Here is a 13,852-nt window from a genome sequence, read left to right on the forward strand (position 1 = left end):
AGCAGCTAAATTCTGTGGCGTCAATATCCATATTGCTAACATAGTGAAGGTGTACTATTCTCTAGAATGAAAGTGATATACTATGCAGCTCAAAGATCTGTTGAGATGTAATCCATGCAATAAAAAATTAGGATGCAGCTTTCAATATAAACACGAGTTAAAGTCGGATCTCTATTCATTTGATTTACCAGATAAAGTGCAGTTTCAGAGTGCTAGTTATCTTGAAGGAATCTTCGGAGGCAACCAGCTATCAGGAGATTCAATAAGTCTTTTATCCCAAATATTGTGTCACGTAGCTACAGATGTATGAGAACAACACTATCACAACTGAGAGCCTTCTCTCTCTAGCACATTACATTTTCTGATGGATACTTCCAACCACAACTTCCTCGCCTTTAGAATATTTTCCAGGTGCCAGACTGGATCTGGAAATTTTTTATAGCAGTGATCCTGCATGCCGCTAGGTGATGCCATGCTTCTCTGTGTCAGCTTTGTTCCACCTCAGAAGAAGCATAGTACAACCACATATTAGTGCCGCCCCTGTGCACAGACGTGAGTTCCTTTCTTTCTGAACTTTGAAACATGGATCAGGCTCTCCGCTCCCTCTTTCGTCTATATTTTGTCTGTATAGACAATTTCTCAAATCAAAATCCAGAGTGCCAGGGAATGATGTCCTCACCCAAGACTGCAGGAATCGAAAGGTGCGGTGGCTGTTGAACACAGATTTTGATGATGAAACTGCACAAGGTGTGCAGTTTGTGTTTGGACTCAGAGCATGAATCCAAGCAATGCAATGAGTGTGCCCTTATGTACTTGAAGGAGATCCAGGACCATTAAGCAAAGCTGTATGTTGCTGAACATGAAAAGAAGTCATGCATCTCATGTAAGACCCACTGACACTCCAGGTTGAGGGTGTGGACCCACCCCCACTCTCGGGCTGATCCTGTGACAGGTCTTCTTCATGATGGAAGTCATCTGGTAAGCAAAAAAGTCCATATCATAAGAAGAAGAAGCTGGACTCCGCCTCATTCAATCACTCTCTATTTAAAGAGAAGTCACAAGGAGTCAAGGTGCCAATCGATACTGCTGCTGATCGTGGAGCCAATTATGTGATTGATTCTGACGCACCCTGAGTTTCCTGGCGTCATTGGCGACACTGCAGCAGGTCAAGGACTTTAAGGAGGCCATTCGAAGTATTTTGGGATAGTTATTTGCTTCTTCGTGTGTGCCTTTAGGCCCCAAGGACCCACAGCAGCCTGCAGATAGATTACTACCGGTGTAGCCAACTTCAGTGCCATCTGAGGCACTAGAAACTCTTGGGGTCTGCACCTATTCTAATGGTGAATTCTATTCCGATGCCAGAGGAAGATGCAGTGCGGCATCCGATGGTAGACCGCAAGCCAAATTTTTCTCAACCTCTATGGACGGAATGCTCAGACTTCACTCCACCACAACTGGTTACAGCCTCCTTCAGACAATGCACTGCCACTACTGTGGGGCCGTCTCAGAGGCGCATTCATCTTTTTCTTCTGATTCTGACTAGCTTTTGCCACCACCCAGAGATGACAATGTTAATGATGGGGATGATTTACCCCCACATTATGATAATGGTATAGATATATATATATATATGATTTTACAGGAGACCAGTCGGCTTGATACTTCCATGATATGGGGCTGCTTCCTACCATTGGGCTGCTAACAACGGAGTCTTGTTCCTTTATGGTGGTAATTAGATGTGCTTCTGAGGTTCTGGATCTAAAATTGTCTTCGGTTAATGTTTAGACAAATACCTTACAGAAGTCATGCAACCTAGGCCTGCGTCTTCTGAGCCCTTATGCTTGGATACAATCCACAGGTTTTTCAGGTAATGTGCAGGCATCCCTTATGATATGCCTTTTGAGGGATCCCGACAATTCAGTGAAACTGCTGACTCTGCTTTAAAGAAATTAAGGCAACTGTGCACTTTTGGGTCTCTCGGCCCCAGCCAGGCAGTTCCCCCATTGAATTTTAGCCTTTTTAGAGGCTACGCAAGAGGGTTGGCTAGCAGGTAGACCCATGCCCTTAATTGCATTCACACCAGCCCTTTCATGATCAGGTTCGGGGATCAGTCAGGCAATGATCAGGTCACCAGAGGCACAGATCTTCCAATTTCCTTCCCCTGAAGCAACATCACCCAAGTTACTTTTGTTTGCCCCTAGCGGCGCACAACTACCCTGTGGAAGCAGGATACCATAGTTTGTCCTGGGTGCCAATCCATCACATCTGACGGATGGGTCCAAATGATTCTTCAGCAAGGCTATGCCCCTCTGTTACTTTCTGACCCACCACAATTTCCTCCCACATCAAAGCGACTTTCAGAGGAGGACCTATCCAACTTACTACAAGATTGTGTGAGCACTATTGTCCAAAGGAGCCATCGAAAGGGATTGGGATGCAGAACCATTGGTGGATTGTTACTTCCTCCATTTCCTCATGCTGAAGAGCAATGAAGGCCTTTGTCCAAATCTAGATCTTAGCCCTCTGAATGCCATCCTGCAGAACGACAAATTCAAAATGCTCACACTGACCGAGGTTCTGTCTGCTCTGCATCCAGGCAACTGGATGGTTGCCTTGGACCTGCAGGAAATGTACTTTCATGTACCCGTCCCACAGTTCCACAGATGCAACCTGCAGTTCAAGGTTGGCCAAGAGCATTTCCAGTTATCCATTCTTTAATCAGTGTCCCTTCGGAGATCGGGGATACCAACATTTGCTATCTTTGATGACCATCAGTTGAAAGTGTGCACCAAGGCTGCCACCACTGCACTGGCATGCAGAGTGCTTGTTCTTGACATCTGCCAGACAGAGACATGGGCATTAGTCTTAACATTCACAAGGTCTTTACAGCCAGGTCTGATGGGAATGGCATTTCGCCCATTCAGTCCTGTAGGATATGTTGTTCTGAGCCACTCTATAGATCCTTCATTTTGGGAGGTGCTGCTTTGGTACATACCTAGACTTATTCTAAAGGTCGGGAATCTGTCGTTATATCTCTCTATCAGAAGAACAAGCTACTTACCCAGCTCTTTCTGGTGGATGAGAGATCTCACTGTCCTCCCAACTACCCATTTTGTGGAGCTGTCTCTTATTTCCATCTAACAAGGTCCCAAATTAGCAGCCTGCACATTGCCACCTCCAATAGTTTTGTGACCACATGTAAGTGTTTCATATTCATGTAAACCACTTCGTTATAGTCAAATTATGGTTTTTTACTGACCGCAAATCTAACAGTCTACACGTGTGCAAAAAATACAAATATCTCTAAATGTTTCAGAAGGAGGGACGTTAAGATTAAAATCCAAAGCCTAAAATCCTCTGAAATTCTTCAGTTGTTGTGAGCTACACAAGTAGAATTTCATCAATGTATGCTTTTGACCTCACACTCGATGTCACAGATAAATTCTGTCATTGATTTTATCATGGGTGGCATCCGATTTCAGCAACAATACCTGCTATGCAGAAAACACATTTCTTACATGATACAATGGTCATCAGAGTGCAATTCCCAGGCTTTGCCATCCAAAAGAAAAAAATATTTTTAAAACAATTCTAGATAGATCACAGAACAGCATGTACAAACACTTAGACAACTGCAGGTTTTGGGCAATCATTCAGCAAAACGCCTCGGTCTGAATTTAAATAGTCTAAATACCTTTTGAGACCCTTGTAGCACCCACGTCTACCAATCTGTGCAAAACTTTCCGCAACCCAAATCTTTGTTTTGGGAAGTAGAGCACAGATTTATCAAACACGCAAGTTATTAGCTCATTATCCAATGGATTCTTGTGTTGAACCATTAGTATCTACATTTCACAGTTGGTAGTGCACCGATAGATTACAGTCCATTAAACAAAAGTCCAGTTCCAAATTGCGTAATTCATTATGTTGCTATCCAAGCCGTGAGATCGTACGCCAAGGTGGCTGGATGTTTGAGGACACGCAATGAGTGTCAACTGCAGGGGCTTAATAGCTATAGCTGACTGATGCATTGGGATCAGTTAAGAATTTGAGGTTCTTATGTAAGTAAAGGACTGGTATCGATTCGACAATGGCTGCAAGTAAAAAACAAGGGGGTCAATTAGGATGGCGGATGGATCGCCACCGCCATGCAGGCGGTGGCGATCTGTCCGCCATCCTTGCCCGTCCGCCACCTTTCTTCCCCCCACCATATTATAATGGCGGGGGGGACCGTGGCGAAGGGGAAGATCGCCCAATGCTTTTCCGCCGCGGTCGCCTTGCGACCGCGGCGGAAAAGGCCTGATGTGGTGGCGGTGTCTATCAGACACCGCCAGCCATATTAGGATGGCCTGGGAGGAATGCCTTTCCGTGACGGCAATGCTGCCACAAAAAGGCATACTGTTCCTGCTTTGGGGGCACGTTGCGGGCCCCCAGGGTGAAGGGGGGTGGGGGGTGCACATGGGAGGTACCTATGGTACCCCCCTGTGTTTCACAGTGTTGTGCTGTGAAACCCCTTTTGTTTCGCTTTGTTCGTCCTAAGTGTGGCAGGGTATGCTCAGACGTGAGTCCCTTGCTCACTTGGCCACTGGATTCAAGATAGCCTGGCTGATGAGGATTATGAATCCGAAACTGGTCCCAGGATGCTTGTTTCCGGGGCTAAAGAATGGTGATGGATTAAACCCAGATCAGTTGACTGGGGGTGAGTGTTTGATTTGCTCAATCGCTCCGTCCATCATCCCCTTTTGTTTCGCTGTGAAACGCATAACAAGCATTTTCAACATTGCGGCGGCCAGTGCTTTAAGCACCGTCCGCCGCAATTTTAAAAATGCGGGATGCACCCGCCACTGTGGTGGGTGCATCCTTATTGGGGGCACGGTTCCTCTGCCCTTGTGGCGGACGGTACCTGCCCCCAACGCCATCCTAATGGACCCCCTAATGTCCAACTGGTGATCATAGAATTCTAAGTGCCCTGAGGAAGTTCACATGTGGTAAACGAAACAAGTTGGCTGTCTCATTTTATATCACCAAAGAAGGTAAAGACAATTTGGAATACACGCAATTTGGAACTGGACTTTTGTTTGAATGGACTGCAATTTATCTGTGCACTACTATCTGTAAAATTTGGATTCAATTTGACCTCATCAAAGGCAGGTGCCTTGGTATGGTGCATGTAGGAGGACTATATTGTTTAATAATATTTAGGACAAGGGAAAGTTGTGGTGCTCTGAGGGGCTCACTGCTCTAATCTGTTGATTAGTTGAACCATTAGTATGCTGTTGGCACTTAGCCTGCACTTTGGTGGCTGTTTAATACGGTAGAAAAATGAAAAGAAGTAAATATTTCTGCTGCAGATTGTTTAGAAGCATCGAGGTTGGCGCAGATTCGACAGACTAGACCTAGAGCCTAAATATTGCTAATAAATTAAATTTCCATTTTGAATAAAACATGTCCTTTGAATTTTGCCATTTTTCACATAGATAAATATACTTACTGGTGAATTTGCACAGGGAAATAATATGCCTAAGCAAAAGAGTCCAAGTAGAGGGCCACCAACCATCCCAAAAATTGATAAAGCTGCCTGAGGGAAAAAAAGTACACATTACATTTTAGAAAAACCAACATCTTAATAAAATATTTCTCAAGAATTTGCATGTTTTAGAGCAGTGTGTCTGCGGCTGCCGGTGCAAGGGTACTTTTCTCCACATTCTATGGGAGTGTCCTAAAATCGCACAATTTTGGTGGAGGGTCACACCAATTATGGCCAGAGTGGTGAGTACTGAAGAGCCGCTTGACGCAAAGAGGTGCTTACTTATCATCAAGGGAGAGGCAGTTTGGCCCAAGTATGTCACCATTTGGCGTACCCTGGCGGACGGGGTCGTGAATTGCAATATTGCCAGGGGATGGGGGGGGGGCGGCACTCCCTTCAGTAACTGGCTGGGAAAAAGACATGGATTGGTGCCAAAGAGCAGAGGAAACAGTCTATAAAAGTAGAGCGTTCATAAAGAAATGGGGAAAAGTGTGGGCGCCATGGAGGATGTACAGGGTGCTATTGGAAGACTCTGAAGAAGCCGGAGATGATCTGATTGCCTACGAAGCGTGGTTGGTCTGATGTGGATTCCTCCTGGTTTATATGATGATTCCTGCTTCACCCTGTCATTAGTGCTTTTGACCAATGTAAATGATTACCCGATGTGAATGCAATGGTAAATGTTATTATACTGTCTTTTAAGCTGTTCAATAAAAAGAAGGAAAAAAAACAATCTGCATGTTTCATAGGAAGGATGTTGCAAGTGCAAATGCTCACCCTAACCTATTTTATAATATATCATCCTGAATAGGAATGAGTTCTAAAACACACATCAATGCAAAGACTTTTTATTAAGTGATGGCAAAACAGAATTTGATCTCACTGCATAAAAAAAGTATTCCAACAAATAGCATGCCATTCAGAAAATAAACAAATATTCTCACAGTACAGGGCATCTATCCACCTAAAGAATTCACTAACGGCACATTGATGAAAAAAATCTGTAAGTCAATAAGTGTTAATCCATGCTCCTATCATTTTCAATATGGTAGGACTTTGTATTGGATTTCCAAAAATCTCAGTACATATTTACCTAAATCCACAAACCTTGAAGATATTTGTATGTACAATTGATACTAATCAGAAAAGCATTTTCTGAAGTAGAGAAACCCATTCCCTACAAATGCACTCCTAGAAATGTGGGTATGTTTGGTTCATCATAATAAACTTTATTCGGTTTACATACTAGAAAACCATAAAAAGTTACAATTCATCTATAAAAGTGTACAAAGCACATAATACATAACTGGGCGTAGAATACAAATATCCCAATTTATATGCAAAGATTAGTGGAGTAAAAAGGACATCACATTGTTTCAATTTAAAAATTAATTCATAAAATGCAGCAGCCAAGTCTTTTAGGGTTCCCAAACATTTTCTGTACCTTAGGGAACATATCAGAAAACCAACCACAAACGGAATACATTCTGGCTTTAATAATTGTAAAAAATAGAGGGCGGGGCGAACCTGTAAAAAATTTAACTTTTTTAAAAGAGATTTTAAAAAGAGCCTCTGAGGGGCTTCATAGAAATTACAGAAGAACACAAAGTGCAGCAGATCCTGAGGAGACATACTGTCGCAGCCACAGGGTGCTAACACTTGTCCTTTGTGACTCCCCTTCGGTGCGGCTAATAAAAGATGGAAATAATCCAATCTAAACCTGATCAATAGGAAACGCTTGTGAGCCAACAAAGGCCACGAGAGATATGGCTCCATATCTAGAGATGATTTAAGCATCATGTGCTTACGGACACTATTTTTCAACAGTTCCACCTCCTCTCTTTTAGCTTTTTGACGCATAATAAAAGATTGTTTCACAAAAGCCACATCTTCCCTGGTTATACAGTCAGTTGTTAAAAAAAGATCCGGACGCCCCAACTCTCTAAAGCCCCCCTTTAAATACCTTAACCACGGTATATCGATCATGTGGCCCAGGCTCAGGGTCTCTTTCAGTAGCTCTTGAGTAAGGCCAAGGTCTTCATTCAGCCAACATTTGAGCCAAAAAAGTAATGGGTGCATAGCCAGAATGTCGCAAATGAATGTAAGGCCAATTTCTTCATGAACTGTTAGGTATTCGGTCCCTTTAGGAACCCCCAGCAACTGCTTTAAAAAATTGTTTCCCGTCACCTGGATACCCTCCAAACCTGTATATCCCCACAATTCGCTCCCATAGCTAGCGAACGATACACTCTTGGCTTGATAGATCTTCAACATTGCAGCTATTGGGCGATTGCCCATTTTAGCCGCAAAGTTAAAGATCATTGCATTAGACCTGGTCACCTCTCCCCTTTTCTTCTTAAGTAGTGCGCCCCAATCCAGAGGATCGTCCAGTAGGACACCCAAATAGGAGAAGGTCAAGGTTATTGGCACTCTTTCTCCGTTCACCTTGAAGGTGTACTGCCTCTTGGGGCGCAGCCCGACCTGCATTGCGTAGGATTTCGAATTATTTATGGCCAGATCTCGATCGCCCATAAACCCACGAAAGGTGTCAAGCAGGATCTGTAGGCATTTAGGGGTACGTGCCAGAAGAACGGCATCGTCTGCATATAGCAAGACAGGCAGGCCCCTGCATCCCACGTACGGATAGTCAGCCCCGGTTTCCAAAAAAGTCTTATCTAGGTCATTGATATAGAGGTTAAAGAGAAGAGGGGCTAAAATACACCCCTGCCGTACGCCCCTTTCTGTATTAAAATCCCTAGTGACCCTCAGATCCTGGGCGTATCTAATGTTTGCCCTGGTATCTCTATGTAAATCCATCAGAAAGTCCACCAGGTTTGCCTCCACCCCCATGGCCCTCATGGACTGCCACAACTTCCCCCGATTGACGCAGTCAACAGCGGAGGAGAGATCCATGAGGCCATGTAGATTGTCTCCTGGCGGGCAACGGTGTACTTTCCGAGGAACAAATAGAGATTGAGACATTGAGCCAAAGTAGAGTGACCTGGGCGGAACCCATACTGGATATCAGAAATAGTCTTATTTTCTTCCGCCCAGGCCATCAGTCTATTTAATACGACTCCGCCTACGACCTTAACCACGGAGTCGATAAGGGAGATTGGTCTGTAATTCATAGTGCTGTTACGGTCTCCCTTTTTAAACACTGGGACAATTGTGGAGACACCCCATAACTCTGGACACCCTTCCTTGGTGGCGGCATTAATCACCGCCACCAGGATTGATGCCCAGAGGGAGGGATTGGATTTAAAAAGGTCCGGTGGAATACCATCCGGGCCTGGTGCTTTCTTACATGAAAGACTAGTAATGCCTTCCTCCACTTCTCTTTGGGTAAATACAGCTACATCATTATTCTGGGTTCTTGCTTGCAACAGGGGTAAAGTTTAAGCGCTTTTAAAAATAGTACTGAAGTGAGACATCCATTCCTCTTCCGTTATATTGGTGCCCACGTCCTCAGCTCTGTCCCTTTCAAAAAGAGGTTTGTTAATAAGGATGTATGACATCACAACGCATGCTTTCACAACGCATGCCATTACGACGCAACTTTTACAACGCATACCATTACAACGCATAGTGCTTTGGGGCGCTGGATAGTGAATAGTTTAATTTACTATTCCAACTCCAGTCCCTGTGGATAGTAGGGAAGGTGTTGGATAGTAAATTAAACCTATTCCCTATCCTAGAGCTCCCCCCAGCGCAATGCGTTGTAATGGTTTGCGTTGTAAAAGTTGCGTCGTAATGGCACTGCGTAGTAAAAGTTGCGTTGTAAAGGTTGTCTCCCGTTAATAATGCTCCAAAATCTGGAGCTACTAGATAGAGTAAAAGGATCTAAAATCTCCCCCCATGTGGCCTCCTTCAATTCCATTTTACGATTGGTCAGCATCTTTTTATAGTTAGTGCGAAGAATATGAATCTGCGATTAGTCCCTAGGGTTTGCTTTCAATGCAGCCTTTAGTTCTCTGGCGGCTTTGAGCATAATGGAATAAACCACTTGGGGTCACCGATAATCCTTCTTTGGGCCGGGACAGACAACAGTGTCCCTACTTTAGAGACAATCCCATTGAAAGCGTTAAGAATACCCACGACAGTAGAATGAGGTTTCACACTGTAGGAGAATTCTGCCGCACAGGAGTCATAAGGCTTTTCATAAAAAAGGGACGGAGTTACTTGGGCCCATTTAAGGCGTCGCCGACCATCAGTCAACTTCAGCGTGCCTGGAGCTATCACCGAGTCCTTCCTTTTCAGTATAATCCCTTCCAAGCACACACACACAGGGTTATGATCACTAAAAGCACTCGCTAATATTGCGAAGCCCACTAAAAGGGACTGAACGCTTGTAGAGATCAAAATCTGGTCTATAAGACGGGACCTTTTATTTACTAGATGGTGATACAAAGCTCATGGATGAAAACAGGTCATATTCGTTGAGCAATTCGTTAAGAACATCTCCCTGTGGAGAGTGCTCAAAGTGAAGGCCCCGAATCCTTGGACATCCCAGGTTACCCATGTTAGTGGATTCAGGATCCCCACACGGGTGAACATTAAAATCACCTACAATCATAAGGCTATTTCTAAAGGGACCGGACCACAATACTGCTTAACAAAATTGTCCAGCTGGGTTATCTTACATGCCCCTTGTTTGTGTACTGCTTTATAAAAATTAATCAAACAAAGACTAAGGTTTCCTCACCCTAAAACGATTGCCTGAAAATCACTATAAGCAGGGGAGATAACCTTTATCCTGCATTTCAGGTACAAAGAAATAAAAATAACCAAACCACCCCTTGCTCTCTCACTGGGGTTGCAGGAACAAAAATAGCTTTATACCCCTCCAAAAAGAGATTACAATTAACCAACCATGTCTCCTGGAGGCATATCACAGATAAGTGACTAACAAACTGCACCCATAATGGATCTGCAACCTTCTCTGACAACCCCGCGATATTTCAGGACAACACATTATAATCCTGGGTCTTAGGTTGGTCCTCAGGGGGAACAAAATAAGAATCCTGCGGTGGGGCAACAAGTAGTAATCCTGGCAGCTCCTGTTCCATTGGCCCTTCGCGTGGTATGACCTCCAATGACTCTGCATTAGATAACACTTTAGAGGTTTCAGTTGGAAGCCCATAATCCGACAAGACTAAATCAACAGGGACAAGCTTCTGGGCTGTTTGATCCAAGTGAACTTCATTTTTACTCAGTCAATCACAATCATTCAGACCTAAGAGAACTGCATATCTATTTTGCCCCTGAGCACATGAGGAAAGATGACAGTCACCCCGAGGATTACCCCTTTCTACCCAGGGGTTAAAAATACCAGTCCTACACTGTTCCACAGGCATATTAGGCCAAGTATTATGCTCTAAATTCAGATTATTCTGTCTAGGGTTCTCCACCTTATAAAAGAATCCCAAGGGCAGTATCTGAATACCTTGGTCCCTATATGCCAGACCAAAATTGACCTCCCTGAAAATTCTCTCTACAGGCAGTGGGTTGCTAAAATTCACCACAATACAATCCCCCCTTCTTGTTTTCCTGGAACTTCCCAACCAGGCAACGTGACGGACCATAATGATGTTATGTACAGTGGTTGGACCTACAACAATATTGCGAGACAACCAATGAGTTACCTTATTTTTAAGTTGGGCATAATCCTCCTTTGTTCCAACTGGGAGAGGGGGCACATTCCCTAAAATTGCCACCAGTGGGGTTGATTGTGGGGGTAAATCAATAACTGGTCAGTTCTGTGGTACATCATTGGTGTAATCCTGCGACATGTCCCCTTTCTTTCCCACAACCTTAAGAACTGCACCAGGTTTCTCTACTTCAGGAATTCCGTCTATTGGCAAACAATCAGGAGTCTTATCATTCCGCCCCCAGCACTACTAGTAATCAAATCTATGACCGATGGAGCACAATTATTTAATTGATAATTCCATATTTGAAACAGAGGGGGCTGCTGCTGCTGTGCAACTACGGTTTTGAAAGGATTGCATAATATTGTGCTGGTCTGCTATACTTTGCTCAATATTATGTCATTTGATCATAATTGGGCGTAATTTCATCCAGTATACTGTATAGGGTATATTTAAACACTTCTATTAATGGGAGATCAAGCGCAGGCGGGGCTGCCCCAGTTAATGATGCTGGTATTGATGGTACAATAGATTTAGACTTTTTCGCTTGACTGCCCATTTCTTTTCCTTTTCTCTTAGTGCTGCTAGTAGGGCAACGTACCCCCCCACTTGTTGCAGTGAATTAAAGTTACTAGCAGCCTTAGTATTACTATGAGTGGTAACGGTCGGACTTTTTTCCACACCCTTTCCGCCCAAATCTGGGGGAACAACCTTTGCTTATTTATCACCGTAACAACGGGAGATAGGGGTGTAGCTAAAATGTCCTGCTGGGCCTCTAAGACTGGGGAAAGCACAACCGAATCAGGGATACTATTCCCCAACCCCTGTGTAGAAGTAGTGCTCACAGTTTCGTCTATACAATTAGTTGATTGAATTATATCCCCCTCCAGAAGTGCTAAAGAGCCGCTTGTCGGTGATCTAGAAAAACGTCGGTTTACCAGCTCAATCTCCCTATCTATCACCGTAGCAGCTCTGGTCAGGAAGGCATCCATCGTGGTCACGGTTACTCTTGCGTTACCCAGAACCCCATCCTGATTTGCCTGTGTCTTGCGCCTCCCCATAATTAGTGCACAACAATAGTGACCTCTGCTTAACTTAAATAAAAATACCCCAGGAATAAGTATCATGCAACAATTTTGTCAGTAGTCTCCCTCAGGTCAAGGCTACTAAATAAAAGCAGGTAAATATATCCAGTATCTAGCAGTTATAGCTCATAGTCACAGTGTAGAAAGGTCCAAGAACACTAACCAAGTCTTTAGGGGTGCCTCTGCAGCGTTGAAAAGGGGTGGCCCGCCCCGCCTCCTCCTGCCTACGACGGGCCCGCCCTTGGCCCGGGCAGCGCCCGGGCACGCCTGCGCACGAACCGCGCTGCGGGAGCCCAACTGGGCTTTAAGCACCTCCTGGCGCAAAAACGCGGCGTCCGCAGCCGCAAAGGAGCCTGGGTGATGTAATCTCCCTCAGAGATGGATCGACAATGGTGGCCCTCAGCGCGCTCAGCCCGCAATCCTTCTCCTGCGTGGCGTGGCGGCAATAGCACTGAACGGAGCAGGTATGTGGCAAGGGGCTGGCGAATACGGACTCCCGCGTTGCGGGAGCCCCAACTGGGCTTTAAGTGCCTCCTGGTGTGAAAACGCGGCGTCAGCAGCCGCAAAGGAGCGTGGGTGATGTAGTCTCCCCCAGCGATGGATCGACAATGGTGGCCCTCAGCGCCCTCAGCACTCAGCCCGCAATCCTTCTCCTGCGTGGCGTGACGGCAATAGCAGTGAACGGAGCAGGTATGTGGCAAGTGGCTGGCGAATACGGACTGTTTGGTTGTTTTTCACACCCAACTTGCTCACTTATTGCAGCCTCTTTGGAACTGAAGTCTGCCAATTTTGTGGGCAAGGCATTTGGGAATGTTGAGGAATGCCCAGAAAGATTTTGACTTTGATAGTTTATACAGCAGCCAGTGGCCAGTCCTTTCCATTCCCATGGGAACCACAGTAGACTTCCCTCTAACTATTAACCCTAAATCTATAAATTTGAAAGATCCGCCGCAATTGTAGATTTTCTTCGCCCACTAGCCATGCGGTTATGTTAAGCGTACAATTAGAATGATCTGGAGTGGTACTAAGTAGAGCCATGAGGGGACACATGCTGCTGCTGAGCCTAGAAATTACCAGAGAATGCAACGGAAGGAACATTGGTTCAGGATACCTTCTTAAGACACAATTCACTGTCTCGTGCACAGTTTTAGAGGGAGACTGTTGTCCAGGTCCAGCTCCCCAGGTGATGTGTAGATATATGAAGGTGTCTTTTAGGTGATCAGGTGTGCAAAGTCTACATCCCCAAATCACCTGTCAATCAATCAATCAGGAGTTTGTTAAAGCGCGACTACTCACCCGTAAGGGTCTCAAGGCGCTAGGGGTGGGGGGGGTGGGGGGGGTGCAGGTTCCATTCCATCAAGGAGGGGGTCTGTCGAAGAGCCAGGTTTTGAGGTTTCTTGCGAAGATGGGGAGCGATGTTGTCTGTCTGAGGTGGAGTGGAAGGGCGTTCCATGCTTTGGCCGCGAGGAAGGAGAAGGAGCGGCCTCCCGATCTGGTCTTTCTGGTGCGGGGGACCACAGCGTAGGAAAGCTGGGCTGATCGTAGGGTCCTTTGGGGTGCGTGGAATTTGAGTCGGCTGTTCAGGTATG

General features: G+C 45.1%; 1 protein-coding gene across 1 annotated transcript in view; it reads right to left on the reverse strand.

The window, feature by feature from the left end:
* The window catches only part of LOC144821569 (sodium-coupled monocarboxylate transporter 1-like), a 307,024-nt gene that overhangs the window by 68,282 nt on the left and 224,890 nt on the right, over positions 1 to 13,852 (reverse strand). The window contains exon 11 of the mRNA XM_078678765.1: positions 5,492 to 5,578. Coding sequence (XP_078534891.1) covers positions 5,492 to 5,578 — 87 coding nt within the window. The remainder of the gene's footprint in view (positions 1 to 5,491; positions 5,579 to 13,852) is intronic.

Source organism: Lissotriton helveticus, chromosome 1_1 (assembly GCF_964261635.1).
Source record: "Lissotriton helveticus chromosome 1_1, aLisHel1.1, whole genome shotgun sequence".
Taxonomy (NCBI): Eukaryota; Metazoa; Chordata; class Amphibia; order Caudata; family Salamandridae; genus Lissotriton; species Lissotriton helveticus.